Source organism: Penicillium psychrofluorescens (assembly GCF_964197705.1).
Source record: "Penicillium psychrofluorescens genome assembly, chromosome: 1".
In the NCBI taxonomy this organism is placed as follows: domain Eukaryota; kingdom Fungi; phylum Ascomycota; class Eurotiomycetes; order Eurotiales; family Aspergillaceae; genus Penicillium; species Penicillium psychrofluorescens.
In genome coordinates this window covers 4,052,870-4,068,403 of record NC_133439.1, presented here as the reverse complement: position 1 = coordinate 4,068,403, position 15,534 = coordinate 4,052,870, and the positions used below count along the sequence as shown (strand labels likewise).

Below are 15,534 nucleotides of genomic sequence, written 5' to 3'. Positions count from 1 at the left end.
TTTTGTGAATATTATTTGTGAAACCCTCTATGCAATCCCGACGGAAAACTACCACTCGCGGATTGACCCATCAGGGCCATAGAACTCCTTGGGCAACCAGGGTTGGGTATTAGCAGCCTCACGCCGGACCACATCCTCATCGATCTCGATGCCCAGGCCAGGCGCATTCAAAGCCTCAACGTAGCCATCACTCACATCGAACACAGAGGCATCCTTGACGTAGCTCGTAATATCCAAGTCGCCAGCTTCCGTATTATAGTGAATACCAATGCTCATCTCCTGGATCACAAAATTGGGAGTTGCCAGGTCGACTTGCATGCACGCCGCTAGAGCAATCGGCCCCAGCGGACAGTGAGGTGCAATAGCAACGTCGTATGTCTCTGCCATGGAAGCAATGCGCCGCAGCTCCGAGATGCCGCCACAGTGACTAATATCTGGCTGCAGGACATCGACGCTCGCATCCTCCAAGAAACGTTTCACATCCCAACGACTGAAAAGCCGCTCGCCAAGCGCAATGGGGCAAGACACCTGGTCCGCAAGCTGCTTGATACCCTCTGGATGCTCCGAGAGAAGAGGCTCCTCCAGGAATAGCGGACGGTGCGGCTCCAGTGCTTTCGCCAACTGCTTCGCCATGGGTTTGTGAAGACGCCCGTGGAAGTCCAAGGCTACATCCAGCCCCAACGCCTTGACAGTCTTCAGACGTTCTACACTTGAGTCCAGCACGCTGGGCGAATCAAGCCAGTTCACATCCTCGGTGGCGTTCATTTTGACAGCCTTGAACCCCTGCGCCAGGCGTGCTTTAGCCGCGGCCTCCACTTCGGCGGGGCGATCTCCCCCAATCCAGGCGTATACGGACAGCTTGTTGCGGACCTTGCCACCGAGCAGTTGGTGCACGGGGACGCCGAGACGACGGCCCTTCAGGTCCCACAGGGCAATGTCAATCCCGGAGATGGCGGACATGAATACGGGCCCGCCGCGATAGAAACCCAGACGCCAGGCCATTTGCCAGATATGCTCGATGTTGCTGTGATAGCCCGTTAGTTTTGAGTTTGGAGGTGTATGGAGCAGAAACAAGAAACATACTCGGCTTCGTAGCCTTTGAATCTCTTGCACAGGGCATTGAGCGTGCCCTCGACAGCCTCGGTGTGGCCCTCCAGCGTGCTCTCACCCCAGCCATACTGGCCTTCCTCGTCCGTAATCTTGACGAACAGCCACCGGGGCAACACCCGGAAGTATTCAATGCTCGTGATCTTGACCATTTTCGGCGCGCACAATGGCAACAATGTGTAAATTGGGTTCCGCAGCGTTGACGAAGTGTGGAATACCTAAAAACCCCACGGACGGGCCCAGGAAACCCCCACGAGCCGAGAAATTGTCGGACTAGTTCCGTCCTCCTGGACCGGTCTGCCGAATAATTCGACTCGGCAACCCTAGTCCGGCAGATCAGGGTCTCGGTGATAGCAGGGAGAGGTTGTCGGGCCTCTCCGAGTGTATAGTAAAGGACTCGGAAGGGAGTTCCAGTTCGGGCCTTGTTTCTCTTTGTCATAGCACTGGTGATTGGCTGTCTGTATTGGAGATTTTTCCCCTTGCGCCCGTTGCCCGCGGGCAAGACGGGGGACCCTGATATTCAGTCGGACGAGGTGACAATTCGACATGGTCATACACATGGTCTTTAGTCAAATCCAACCCATGGTCAATTTGGCTCGGCGGAAAGGAGAAAACAACAACCACCAAAACGTCATTTTCGTTTCTCCACAACCTCGGATCTCCTCTTTGGATCTCACTTAGTTACACCTCCTTCATACACCTCCTCCATACACCTCCTCCATACACCTCCCCTGGATGTCCGCTATCCCCTTCACCCTCGCGCCCACTCCTTGACGGCGGATCCTCCGAGATGCCGCCCCCGAACTCGGCGTCGGTATGTTTGGTGTTGTTCCTTTCGGTGTCTGTTATCTGTTGTGGCGGCTAAATTCTCCCCGACAGGGCACTCCCTCCTACTCACCCACCACGATAGCCCTGGAGTCGCTGTCGCGATCCTCCATTCCCTCCCTCGCTCCTGTCGAACCCGACACTGCCCACGATGACAACGTGAGCTTCCTGCGCTCTCGTTCCGCCCTTCATAACCCGCTCCTCCCAACCCTCAGTCGACATCGCCGTCGGCGGTATCAGCCGCCTCCACATCCCCGTCCCAATGAGAGCGAGGATCAAATGGATCTGGATGACCCCAGCAGCCTCCGTATGTCGGTGGAGATCAACCGTCGCATCCCCATCGTCCGCCGCCAGCGAGAAGAGTCGATCAGTATGCCAAACTACGAGGGCCAGCTGTCCAATCCTCGGTCACTGTACGGCTGGGCTCCGGGGTCCGATGACGAGGCGGAGGGTACTGTTACCGCTGGCCGTGAGGAGGATTCGGACGACGAGCATCCGCGGCCGTTCCTGCATGCTATCTCCGATCGCAACACAACAACCGCGCGACCCCCAAGACACGAGCCGACCGGCCGAACACCACCGATCATCGCAGGCGATGAGCCATCAGAAAGCAGCAGCAGTAGTCGGTTTCGGAATTCGCCAATCTCGACGATGGAGGCTCTGTTGCAGTCGGCGAGGCGACAACCTCGGTTATCACGGACCCGAACGCTAGAGACATATCTGATGGATCGGTATGGGGAACGCCAAAATCAGGATTCGGAGGAGCCAGAGCGTACAGGGGCGAGGGCGTACCGCTATGTACCCCCTACGCGAGGTGACTCGCATCGCAACCTCACGCATAGTGACTTGCGCGCTCGCGCAACCGCTCATCGGCAGCTCCACTCGGAGAATTCGGTGAATTGGCTCCTCAAGGATACGATTAACTACCTTGACCGTCTACGGTACTCCAATTCGTACGAAGAAAGTGTTACCTCCGCTGCCGCGACCGGCTTCCTCTCTCTAGATGATTTCTCCTGGAAGGATGATGATGATTTTATTCTTGATACCAACACCCTGACGCCGCCGCCCGCATGCTCATGGCTTCGACCCGGCATGGTATTTTCAGGTTCGCAACGAGCGGCAAGCGCGGGCTGTTCTGTCTTGTCCCAGCGCGTTTCAAGTCCAAACACCTCGGGTGACCCGGTAATTGTTAACGGGAGTGACAACACCCGGATCGGTGTCCATACCAGCAGCGGGCGTCGATATCTAGCAAATACTCGGGATGAGAATTGGCCGGTTAAAGTTACCGTTCACAACATCAACTACCACGACATGACTCTGTCGGGCACAATGGAGGCATACAATATCCCCGACAAAACATCACCCAGCCACGATGCACACATTGTGACCTTTTTAGAAGGAGAGATTATCGACTTCAATGCACATACACTAGAAACCAAAAACTTCAAAGCGGACGCCGAGATCGACAGCACGTACTGGCGAGAGTTGCAGCCGTTCAAGGACTTGAATGACACGGAGATGGTCAAGAGCCTCGTGAGTCGCAAGTGGATCACCGAAGAGCTTGCCAAGGGGTGGATTCTCATGCGATGGAAGGGTGAGTGCTTTTGATTTCGCCTAATTTTCTCAAGCTGACGATACCAAGAACGGTGTTTTATCACCCCGACCGACTCGCGTCAGGGCCTAACCATCTCCGGGTTCTACTATATTTCCCTGCGCCGCGACAACGGCCACGTTGAAGGTCTATACTACGACCCTGGAAGTTCGCCATACCAGCAATTATCTCTCAAACCCGAGACAGTCCAAATGACTCGGCCATCCTACGCTTTCCGATAGTTGGCCCTTATGACTCTGTATTTTCTCTCGGCATTCGTGAAAGAACTGCCCCCTGATTCGGGCCAGCGATATCTACATTTTCCGTCTTTTATCTTCTATTTCGGAGTCATGACTTTTTTTGGGAGGAATGGCGTGGATACATAAGGAACGTTCGATTAACCCTTTTGCATAGCTCGGTGGTGTTTACCTTTGCAGCTGTCTGTTGTCCTCTTGCCTCAGTCTTTTTCACATTTCCAAAACAGCCATTTGTGATTGTCTTCACTGGGATTCTACTTGATTCATAAAGGTGAACTGTATTTGTATAATCGTCGTATAGTTATTACCCTCCGCACATCTCACCTCAGGAATCGCCCACCGGTCTCCTCGAGAATCAACTGGTACTCAGGATCAAACTGCATATACATAGCCTCCGGCGTTCCCGTTCCTCTCTTGGTATATGCCGCAGTCTCCTCATCCACAATAGTCTTCCCTAACCCACCGGCACTGCCTATAGACCCCGGCGCTGTAGCTGCTTCTACCAGAAGCTGTGCGTGACATGCTCTCTCCAACGCAATGTAAAACGCTGCCGCCTCAGCCACCGTCTCACCAGCCGTGAGGAGGCCATGATTCTGCATGATTAAATTCCTGTGCTTGGGCCCCAGCGTATCAGCAATGCGCTGCCCTTCCTCCTTTGCGAAGACCACACCACCGAAGGCTGGGTATACCGAGAGGTCGTCGTGGAACATACATGAATCTGTGTTCGTGAGCAAATAGCTACGTACTCGTGGGTCAGGAAACGGTTATAATACCCTGATTCAGCATATCAATCCCTCTGCCAAAGGTACTCCAGGCCCTTCCGTACGGGCTATGCATATGACAAGCGGCATTGATATCGGGTCGACTCTGATGAATAGCAGAGTGTATGATGAAGCCCGCCGTGTTGACAGGCTTCAACGCACCGCCTACCCTGTCCCCTTCCTCATCGACCCGGACCATGTCGGACACCTTTAAAAGACCGAAGTGAATGCCATAGGGGTTGATCCAAAAGGTCTTTGGATCGACGGGATCTATCCACGGATCAATCTCATGCAGCTGAAAGCGAGGACGTCGCGGGGGGCTTAGTTACGTACCCCGAAGACTAATGTGCCCAGAAGCGCCATCTGCAAAACCTAGCTTGGCAAAGATGCGAAACGCGCCCGCCATCTGCTCCAGAAGCCATCTTCGCTCGGCATCTTTGGTAGCGGGACGGGGAATCTGGTGTAGCCGTCGTCTCACTTGCCCGTCGCATGCGGTTCCTGTGTTGAGAGCGGAAACGGCCGCGGTGGGTTCGACCGTGGCAGTGGATGACATTGTCCTGGCTTAATTGTTTCCGTCTAAGAGGTGCGGTGGAGATGTCGGCTTTCATTCTCCACGAAACGCCACGAGGCAACAAGGGGCTAGCTAGTCCCTTGTGTTCTTCCAATCAACGGACGGATTACTTCATCTTGCTTAACTTCAATCCTTGAATGACTGACTATAGCTACCCAGAAGAGAATCCTCATATCTTTCTCTCTTATTTTAGGTTCTACTCCCCGGATCTGTGGAGTGCCCACTTTTCGATTATGACCGGGCCTATTTCATACTCCGACCTTGCATTACCGGATCTCGGGCTTTCCTCGGACTGTCCAGAATCTGCCATGATCGTCCAAAGCGAATGCCCATGAGACGTGCTCTCCTCGTTTTCCACGCGGGATGATGGATATGCACGCGTCCAGTAGGGGGATGTTGGGAGCTCAGAGGCTCGATCCTGAAGCTAGAGCATAGCCGAACCAGCACAATCCCTGTATAGACACGTTCCAGCAGGAATTACCGGCATCAATTAAAGTACACGCTAGGAGACTTCTTATCCAAGCCCGATCATTCGTCCATGGCGCCGATTATCTCGCTCTGGACATAGCCATTCGTAGGTCCGACCGAGTATCATTGCTCTCAAGAACGTAATGAGAATCACGATCAACGTGAACCTGATTTGGCAACCCCCAGGATGTTATTGCGGGGACGCTCCACAAGCTCCAGAAATTATCGCAACGATCGCCATCCGTCTTTAGGCCACGGCGATACCCGCATGGACTTGCCCGATCGCGCAGTGTCAGACCCTCGGATCTTGCCCAGGTTACATGGCCCTGTAGATCTATCCGTCATTCTTGGTGCATTTGGCACGTTATATTGGCATGCTTCATTGCTTGAGTGTCTCCGATATGGAGTCTCCACAGTAGCGGGATTGTAGGGATGCGTGGCTCACGTATATATTGCAGCTATTGACCCATCTTGACAACCCACTGCTCTCGCAAAGCATTTTAATCATCTTGTCAAAATGTATCTGCAGCGCCTCTCTGCTTTGGCGGCGATAGCCGGCTTGGCTTCGGCCGGTGTGCCTCACGAGCCTAGGCATCAGGAGGGACAATGTAAGAAGACTACTGTTGCAATTCTGTAAGCATTGCTCTAAAGAAACGGTTGGCTGGATCGAGCTCACATCATGAAGCGGTGGAGGAATGTCTGGCATTGCTGCCGCTGTGAGTATTCCCCAACTAGCCATTGTTGACCAGGATGGTGAATTGACAATATCACCAGCAAGCACTTTCCAATGCTTCGGTGCATGACTTTGCCATCCTCGAATACCGAGATACCATCGGTGGTCGGGCTTGGCATTTACCCTTTGGCCAGGACAAGGACGGCAAGCCCTACATCGTTGAGATGGGTTGCAACTGGGTATGTTCATGCTTACACATTCGTCACCGATGTAATAGCTAAGATTGAGAGTGACAGGTGCAAGGAATTAGCAGTCCTGATGGTCCTCAGAATCCCGTTTGGACTTTGGTAAGTTGATACAGATCCAAAAATTTGCTGGTCACGGCTCAATTCAGAAATAGGCCGAGGACTATCACCTGAAGACCCATTACTCCGACTACAGCAATTTCTCCACGTTCAATGAGAAGGGGTACTGCGACTATAAGAACCTGCAGAATGCTTATGACAAGGCCTATGATATTGCCAACAAGGAAGCCGGTGTCATCCTCACCCAGAATCTCCAAGATCAAACTGCTCAGACTGGACTTGCCATGGGCGGCTGGTTTCCCGACAAGCACGATATGGAGGCACAAGCTATTGAATGGTGGAACTGGGGTATGGCCTACTCCTTCTTCAATCAACTGATCATCAATTGACGAAGTGCGATAATCCAGATTTCGAGGACAACTACAACCCACTGGAGAGCTCTCTCGTGTTCGGCGTTGCAGGCAATAACTTGACCGAGAATGTGTTCAGCGATCACGACAACTTCGTCTTTGATCAGCGCGGCTTCAACGCTATTATCAAGGGCATGGCCTCGACATTCCTGGAAAAGAACGACCCGCGTCTCCATCTGAATACCCAGATCACGGACATTTCGTATTCAGAGGACGGCGTTACTATCCACAATAAGGATGGGAGCTGTGTGACTGCTGCGTATGCCATTTGCACTTTCTCGCTGGGTGTCCTGCAGAGAAGTGTCTTGCACCAAGATGCCGTCAAGTTCACGCCTGCTCTGCCCGAGTGGAAGCAGACTGCCATCCAGAAATTCGCCATGGGAACCTACACCAAGATCTTCATGCAGTTCCCCGAAACCTGGTGGCCTACGAACACGCAATATTTCCTCTATGCCGACCCCGGCCTTCGGGGCTGGTACCCTATTTTCCAGTCTCTATCCATGCCCGACTTCCTGCCCGGATCAAATATCATGTTTGTGACCGTGACGAACGAGTTCGCCTGGCGGGTGGAGAAGCAGTCAGATGAGCAAACACAGAAGGAAGTCATGGAGGTTCTTCGCAAGATGTGGCCTGATATTGACATTCCCGAGCCGACTTCCTTCCTGTATCCCCGCTGGTCCATGGAACCCTGGGCCTACGGCAGCTACTCCAACTGGCCACCAGCTACCACGCTGGAGGAGCACGAGAACCTGCGCGCTAACACTGACCGACTCTGGTTCGCGGGCGAGGCCACCAGCCCTACGTATTTTGGATTCCTGCACGGCGCCTGGTTTGAGGGCCGGGATGCCGGCCGGAATATTGCTGCCAACCTACAGCACCGCTGTGTGGATGGTAACTCGACGAAGCTGAGGGAATGCGGTCCGAGGAAACACTACGATGTCCTGCATGGAACTTCTCCGCTGGCTGACTATACGGCTGTGAATGGGTGGACTGCAAATAGCTTTTATGATAGCAATACTGATTAGACGAGAGGCAGAAGTATTTCTCTTCTTGGGATCACGCCACGGTTCTGTTCCGGGTACCCGGGGAGGATCCGTTATCTGATTATCTGATCGCGCTTGGACCCTCATTCCTCTTTTATACTCCGGAAGGCCCCTTTTTGTATTTCAGTCTCCGGGATATATGTAATCCTTTCATTTCTTTATAATGGCTCCCAATACATCCCCAGATAGCATTACTGCAGCTTTACCTGCGGATGTCGAGCTGGTACCAACTCAACCTCCAAAGAAGGATCAGGATCCGTTTCTAGTTATTTTCGACGAACCATATGACCCAGAGAATCCGAAAGACTGGCCCACGGGCCGCAAATGGGCCGTCACCGACGTGATTTCTGCCACGGGCTTCAACCGTATCATGGTCTCAACCATCATGGCTCCCGCCCTTTCGACAATTGCAAAGGAATTCGACATGAATTCTGCTGAATCGGCCATGGCGCTTTCGATTTATCTTTTAGCAACGGCATTTGGGCCACTAGTTGTTGGGCCTTTATCCGAGATGTATGGCAGGAAATGTATCTTGCATGCCTCGAACATCTGGTTCCTGGTATGGAACATTGCTTGCGGATTTGCAAATAGCAAGGAACTGCTTATTGCTGCTCGGTTCTTAGCGGGGTTTGGTGCCAGTGCTATTTATGCGCTGGCGAGTGGTGTACTTGGCGATGTATGGCGGCCTGAGCAACGCGGTCAGTCGCTCGCTGTTTACCTGCTAATTCCTCTGTTGGGTGCCGCTGTTGGTAAGTATCTGCAGCCCCCAAGTTTTGGTCAAAGCGTGAAGCCTAATGTGAGATAGGACCGATCATCGGTGGTTTCATGGCAGTCCGCACCTCCTGGCGATGGATGTTCTGGGCCACTTCAATCTTCCAAGCCGTAATGATTCTAGTCTCCTTCTCTGCTTTCCGTGAGACATACTCGCCATTAATTCTGCGCCGTCGAGCCGAGCGGCTTCGACGTGAATCCGGAAACCAACAATACTACACTACGGACGAGCGTCTACAAAGCAATCTATCCCCTTTTGCGGTGCTAGCTCGTGTGCTTATTAGACCGCTTCGATTCCTTGCCTTTCACCCGATTATTCAACTGACTGGACTTATATCCGCCTTTTATTACGGAATCCTTTACATTGTTCTATCGACATTCTCCGACTTATGGGTCAAGCAATATAATCAATCTGAGGAGATTAGCGGTCTGCACTACATTGCCTGCTCCATGGGCGAAATAGCAGGCAGTCAAATCGGCGCACGGCTAATGGATTTCATGTTCCGTCGGAAAACACGCACCGGAGGAGAACATTCACCTGAGTTTCGCATTCCGTTAATCATCCCGGGCGCCTTGCTTGGTCCAATAGGACTGTTTATATACGGCTGGTCTGCGCAATATCACATGCATTGGGCTGTCGTGGACCTTGGAATTTTTATCGCCCTGCTTGGGATGCAGATTAATGGCATGCCCCTACAGGCATATGTGATAGAGGCATACCCGGAGCATACGAGCAGTGCAGCAGCTGCAAGTCAGTTCCTGCGCAGTCTGACTGCTTTCTCGTTCCCGTTGTTTGCGCCGAGAATGTATCAAGTTCTTGGATACGGCTGGGGAAATAGCACAATTGCGTTCATTGGGCTCATGGTTGGAATACCTGCTCCATTGGCACTGTGGGTGTTTGGAAAGAGACTCAGAGAAAATGCTCGACCTATAAATTAGGTCTTATCACGGGGTGAACTGCTCACTGAGTACCCTGAGCGCGGCCTGCACTGCCCTATAACTCAGTCAGGTTGAAGCTAGCTAGCTAACCAGCTATCTTCGCTCACCCCCTTCTTATCGGCCAATCACGCTTATCCCTTTAATACCTGCTCCGCCCGTGGAGGAGGGGAAATTCGTATGGAATATAACTTAGATTCGGTGAGGATACGTAGTCATGTTGAAGGAATGCATGTCTAGGGCTGACAAGTTTATCTTTGGGGTCTTTTATGAAAGTATAATTTGTACTTAGTACACAATAGTCTCAGAGGTTTTCCGTTTGATATCATCGTATTAGACATATCGAGTTATGGTCATTGACGCTTTGCTTTCCCATTTTCACACCAATCAATAATGATCGTTAGAAGAATAATACTCCCGGGGGGCGAATCTCATCTCCGCAGCACCGACATCAAAGATCGTTACTACGTTCTTCTGGAAAGTGTCGCCGAGAATGTAGACATCCTGCGTCAAGATAGCTCCGCCGTCATCAACGCCGCTGATGCAAACTGTGGTGCCATTTGCATCCGTTCCAGCTTCGAGAATCATATCTAGGGGATTGATATAGAAGGTCTTGCCGTTGATAGTAATACCATGTCGGGGTGCCTTGGCGTTACAGTCCACAACGTAGGCACCTTCGGCGTCGCTGTAGACAGCGGGAGGGTCAAACGCGGCGTTGACTTGGTTGGCAAACTCCGTGGGATAGTAGTTGAGAGTAGTGCCAGAATCAACCTAAGCACGGTGGGCAGTCAGCAATTTTTGTTGATAATCAATGTGACAGCCCGTCACTGAGAGGGAAAAGTCATACAATGTATTGAATGCTAGAGCCTCCAGCGGCGGTGATTTCCTTGTTGTTCACCTTGAGGCCATCGATATTAATGCTGTAAAAGTCGTAGGAAGTGGGATAACCCTGGATGGTGGTAATCAAAATGGGCGTACTGGTAAAGACGGGCACGAAAAAGACTGGAGGAAGACCCCCAAGGGTAAGATATCCAGATGGGCCTGAGACATCACGAAGGATGGCCAGACTGAAGAGCGGCAGAATCTTGCCCTCCTCATACATAGTGGTGAAAATCGGATTGTATTGAACTTGCTTCTTCGTAGAGTTAGAGTACGCACTCGTGCTAGATCAATACGTCAGCTGTGAAGTTAAATGCTTGGGAGAGGGAGCTGCACATACAGAGCAGGAAATGCAAGACCCGTCAGACCAGAAGTAACTCCATCGCCGTCCCACCCAGCATAGTTGACCAGAGCCATCTCCTGGGTCACCTCTATCCCTGCTAAGGTGATCTGATTGGTGCCCATGATGCCATTTAGGAACTCGCCATCGCCATATGTGATGTTGAAGAATTCTCCAGGGATCTGCTGGAAGGAGGAGCTGGACGTATATGTGGGACCAAACTCACACTCGGACTCGGGAACAACGTGACTGCTGTTGGAAACAGAGACACATTCGAACCCACTCTCGGCGACCCAGGTATCACTAGAGCCGGTGTCTACGATAACTTGGAACTTCTGTCCCGCAATGTCGATCTCGGTCGCAAACTCCTCACCAATTTCCAGGGAGGTCAGTTGGGTGCTTCCGCCGAATAAAAGCTTGGCAGCACTGCGCTTGTTTCCCTTCGCAGACTTGATCTTGGTCAGCTCCAGGACATTGGAGCTAACATCGTTCGGACTGGCAGATCTGAAAGCCTTTGCCTTGTATGTAGCGGCCTTGATACCCCTGTGTAAAGGCTTGGCATTGGCACCAAGTGTAAACGTGAGGAGACAAGTTCCTGTTATCAAGCCGGTTTTGATATGCATGATGGGAAAATTATCAGGAATAACGATTGATAGAGAGGATCAATACTGTTCAGGAAGTACAAATCGATCATAGGAAGCTACACTAGAAGACAAGAGATTAATATACGTTCTCTCGGGCTTTGGGAGTGTTGCATCGTGCTTATTTGGCTGTTGCGTACCCCGCTGTTCATTCACTTCTCGCACGGTCGGAATTCCGGCGGGGGGAACGAAAGCGAGTCCGAAGGCAGCATGGCCTATACTGATAAGAGATTAGCTTGCTGATGGACTTGACCTTGTTCCAGCCCAGGTGGTATTGTTGGATAAACAAAGACGAAGGCCAGAGAAGTCCAAAACACTGCTCCTTTACTATGCACGTCTAAACATCACACAGAAGACGTCAGGTGCTTTACTTGGCTGCTATTGTACGGAGTAAACAGCAGAGCAACTTTCACGGATAGGCCGCCTTCTGCGGATCGTAGGGGAAAGGGGAATATCCGCTTTGACATCCAGCCCCAGGCCCAGACTCCAATGGGCCTTAACCCGCTTGTGATTTCCAGCCGAAGCTAACAAGATTGAATCCCTGCTCCGGAAATTAACACCAGAATAACCGAAGGCTTAAACTTGACTAAAATTGAACTAACGAAAGGAGTGCGTTGAGGAATAAGTCAGCGCTAATAGACCCACCTATCACTATACCCTATTAGGACAGGCCTTATCTTGAAAACCAATTGCTGTACTACTGTAGCATTATTTGAATATCATCGACTGAGCCGAAATCGCATGTTTAAATATTAGAGAACAGATAAGGTTAATCTCGCGATGTCGATGCCACATCGTTGTGGTGTAGTGCCAAATCTCAAGTGCTTAGATATAAATGCATTTAGGTCAATTTTAAACGCTCTTCCAACAGTAATATTTTCCCCAAAGCACTAAATTCGTGTTTGAACTTCTCAATTCCAGTAGTTTATCCAGAATAATCGAGCAAGTAGATTTTTCAGACTATCAATTTCCACCATATTACCGAAGTATCTTGCTCTTTTGTCTTAGCCGAGGGCCGTACACTCTGAAAGCAAACGGAATTGGAATCATGATGGCTGCTAAGCAGCCAAGAAGGGTGCTTGCCCACTGCACGCCCAGGTTTTGAAACATTTGTTTCGTGAAAAGTGGAAATCCTGCAGCGACTGCTGATCGAAGTATAATATTTGCTGCAACGGCAGATGCGGCCCTGTAGACACGTAAGTTGGTAACTCAGGATATCCAGATACGCATTTTATACACCTACAATGGAAGGTACGCATCCACGATATAGTTGAAACATGGAAGAAATATGCATAGTACCCCAAATCCAATGAAAAGCCCAGCAGCCGTTGGAGCAATCCAAGGTATTGCCGGGGTAAACCCTGTCCAACCAAACCTACGGAGAAATTAAGTCTCAGCATGTCCCCAAGCAAGGCCAGAAAGTTTACTCACCAGAACAAGCCGGTTGTAAATACCGGAGCTCCCACAAGGGGAGGAAACAGGCGCCATTCAGCCACAGGAACATTATTGTTCTCGGCAAGTTTTCTCACATAGGCCCTGTGTTGAGAGAGAATAAACCCACAAGCCAGTATCACTCCAATAATGAGGCCGATGAAGGTCAGCCCGCTGGTACCAGGATTCATATCGTAGATTTCCTCGAAGACAAAGGGATAGGCCTCAAGAAGCGCATAAACCAGTCCATAAATGAATGACATATAGATTGACACCAAAAGGATGATCGGCTCCGTGATCAGCATTCTCAGAGGACGAGTGAAATACTTATTGATCAGAGCAGAGGCCTGCACTTCTATCTCCTCATGCTTTGCATGTATGGCCCAGTTGTTGGTTTGTCGGCGGAGGATGTCAGCTTTGTTCACCAGAAGAGCTGGAGTATATGTCTCTTTTAGAGTGAAAAGAAACAAGGCTCCAAAGACGAAGCTCAAGATCGCTGGAATGTATAGAGTCCATCGCCATCCTAGATAGCTTGACGCGATAAAGCCACCCACAAAGGGCGCACACAAGGGGCCGATGAACACTGTCAATGCGTAAAGAGATATTGCCATGCCACGATATGTATTGTCGAAGATATCAGCCAGGACACCCGGTACCACCGTGAGCTGGCTTGCTCCAAATACCCCTCCGAAAAAGCGGCAGATGATCAAAGTCTGAATGTCTTTGGCAACAGCTGACCCAATAGTGAAAATTGCTCCGCCCAACATCCCAATTGTCAACGGCCATTTTCGTCCTTGCAGCTCGGATGCAGGTGCCCAGATCAAAGGGCCAGATGCAAAGCCGAGGACATACAACGTTGTCCCGAGGGTTGCAACCTCTGAACTGACGTCGAAGTATTTGCTTGCACCGGGAATCCCTGGAGCAAAGCCGGCACTGCTGAATGAAACAACAAAGGTTCCCAAGCAAACGATCAGGGAGATATAAAGTCTGATTTGTCATGTTGTTAAATCTCTGAACTGATTATCCAAACTTCTTTTTTTTCTTTGCGCAAAAGACTCAAAAGAAATGCGATACTTACTTGACAGAGAATTTCCAATTTAAAGGGTTTGTTGGGTCATCCTTCCCATTGAAGTCGACAATGTATTGCTCAGGATCGCTGATGGGCGGTGGAAAGGGCTTTCCTGCCCCGATAAATGGTTTTTCATCCACATGAGAGGTATATGTGGCTGTAATAAGTGAGTTTCGAGGCATCGTTGGGCTGCCTTCGGGGTCGTTGTTATTTGGTGAACACATCGTGTCTAGCAGTGTCTAACGCCGCAACTCAGTAGATTTAGCAGATTAAGTGAGTGCTAAGGGTTTGACGATCAAAAATTTGCTAACCACATCGTTTAAAACCTCGTCATTCCCTGTGCCCGATGGCTTTGGCTACGAGAGGAGGCGGTATTTGCGGCATTTGGCCCCTCGGACTGGGTATTGCGGAACAGGGATGCTCTCATAGTAGTTGTGGATTGCTATAGGTACTGGGTACCATAAAAGGAAATTATCTGTGCTATTCATACATTTCAAATCAATTCTCTCTCATGGTCCTTATACTATAAGTCTCAATACGAAAAACAATTCCAGTAGATAACAGCACATGTAGTGTTTAGTTGGAAAACATTGTTAGGGTGATGTCATCCGAGGCTACTTGTGTCTCCCGAAATTCCCGCAATACCCGAGCTCCTCTATGTCCGTCTTCCCTCCTCATATCGTCCACTCACCAGTGGCAATAATAATGGACGCCCTTAAGCGGAAACGATCCAGAGTTGCCTGTCAGCCATGTCGAGAGCGCAAAAGGAAATGCAATGGCGATAATCCTTGCCTAACCTGTAGGGAATGGGGTTACGAATGCCATTATGGCTCCCAACCTCGTCGAAAGCAACCGAAATCACCCAATACTTCGTCCAAACAGCAGCCACCGGGTCAGAATAATGTTTCCTCGGATTCCCACGAATTAGTGCGCTCCATGGAAGCTAACTCCGGGGCGGCCTTCGTGCGGAAGATGGGACTCAAAATTGACCCTGCAAAAGCACCAAAATTGAATCTTTTTGGGTGGAATATCGGGGCGCGACAATCGTCTTCAGGCATTAGGCCGAGTGCTGTGCTGCCAATTGTTGAAATCACCTCCTTGGAGCACCTGAGAGCCTTGGCAGATATCTATTTCGCAAAAGTGGATCCGTGCTATGGATTTCTTGATCGTCAATCTTTCTTCGAACGACTTGACGCACGATGGCAGTCGCCTCTGATACATGACCTATACGACAGCGTACTCAGTGGTGTTGCTGCTATTGGCTGTTTGTTCTCACAGCGCGACATTTCAATCACCGAATTGCATCTGGTATCTTGCGCTAGATCCGTTCTGGACATGCATGATCTATCCGGTGTCCCATCTCTGGATCTTGTCACCGGGTGGATACTCCGAACAGTCTACCTACGAATGACAGCCTCCCCTCATTCAACATGGATGGCCAGTTCGACTTTGATGC

General features: G+C 50.7%; 5 protein-coding genes across 5 annotated transcripts; 2 read left to right on the top strand and 3 right to left on the bottom strand.

Moving 5' to 3' along the window:
• Positions 1-48: 48 nt before the first annotated feature.
• Positions 49-1,259, bottom strand: PFLUO_LOCUS1510 (uncharacterized protein; the record flags this gene model as incomplete). Its single annotated transcript, XM_073778558.1, has 2 exons — positions 49-1,024; positions 1,084-1,259. 2 exons carry the CDS (start codon positions 1,257-1,259, stop codon positions 49-51), a joined length of 1,152 nt encoding a protein of 383 aa, XP_073635600.1.
• A 638-nt stretch (positions 1,260-1,897) lies between these two features.
• On the top strand, positions 1,898-3,540 carry PFLUO_LOCUS1509 (uncharacterized protein; the record flags this gene model as incomplete). Its single annotated transcript, XM_073778557.1, has 2 exons — positions 1,898-1,921; positions 1,987-3,540. 2 exons carry the CDS (start codon positions 1,898-1,900, stop codon positions 3,538-3,540), a joined length of 1,578 nt encoding a protein of 525 aa, XP_073635599.1.
• A 560-nt stretch (positions 3,541-4,100) lies between these two features.
• Positions 4,101-5,094, bottom strand: PFLUO_LOCUS1508 (uncharacterized protein; the record flags this gene model as incomplete). Its single annotated transcript, XM_073778554.1, has 3 exons — positions 4,101-4,498; positions 4,554-4,811; positions 4,875-5,094. 3 exons carry the CDS (start codon positions 5,092-5,094, stop codon positions 4,101-4,103), a joined length of 876 nt encoding a protein of 291 aa, XP_073635598.1.
• A 1,165-nt stretch (positions 5,095-6,259) lies between these two features.
• Positions 6,260-7,993, top strand: PFLUO_LOCUS1507 (uncharacterized protein; the record flags this gene model as incomplete). The annotated part of the gene is made up of 5 exons (XM_073778553.1): positions 6,260-6,296; positions 6,359-6,492; positions 6,550-6,600; positions 6,654-6,906; positions 6,966-7,993. The coding sequence occupies 5 exons, from the start codon at positions 6,260-6,262 to the stop codon at positions 7,991-7,993; spliced, it is 1,503 nt and encodes a 500-aa protein (XP_073635597.1).
• A 2,112-nt stretch (positions 7,994-10,105) lies between these two features.
• PFLUO_LOCUS1506 (uncharacterized protein) lies at positions 10,106-11,560 on the bottom strand (the record flags this gene model as incomplete). Its single annotated transcript, XM_073778552.1, has 3 exons — positions 10,106-10,489; positions 10,566-10,881; positions 10,938-11,560. 3 exons carry the CDS (start codon positions 11,558-11,560, stop codon positions 10,106-10,108), a joined length of 1,323 nt encoding a protein of 440 aa, XP_073635596.1.
• Positions 11,561-15,534: the final 3,974 nt, after the last annotated feature.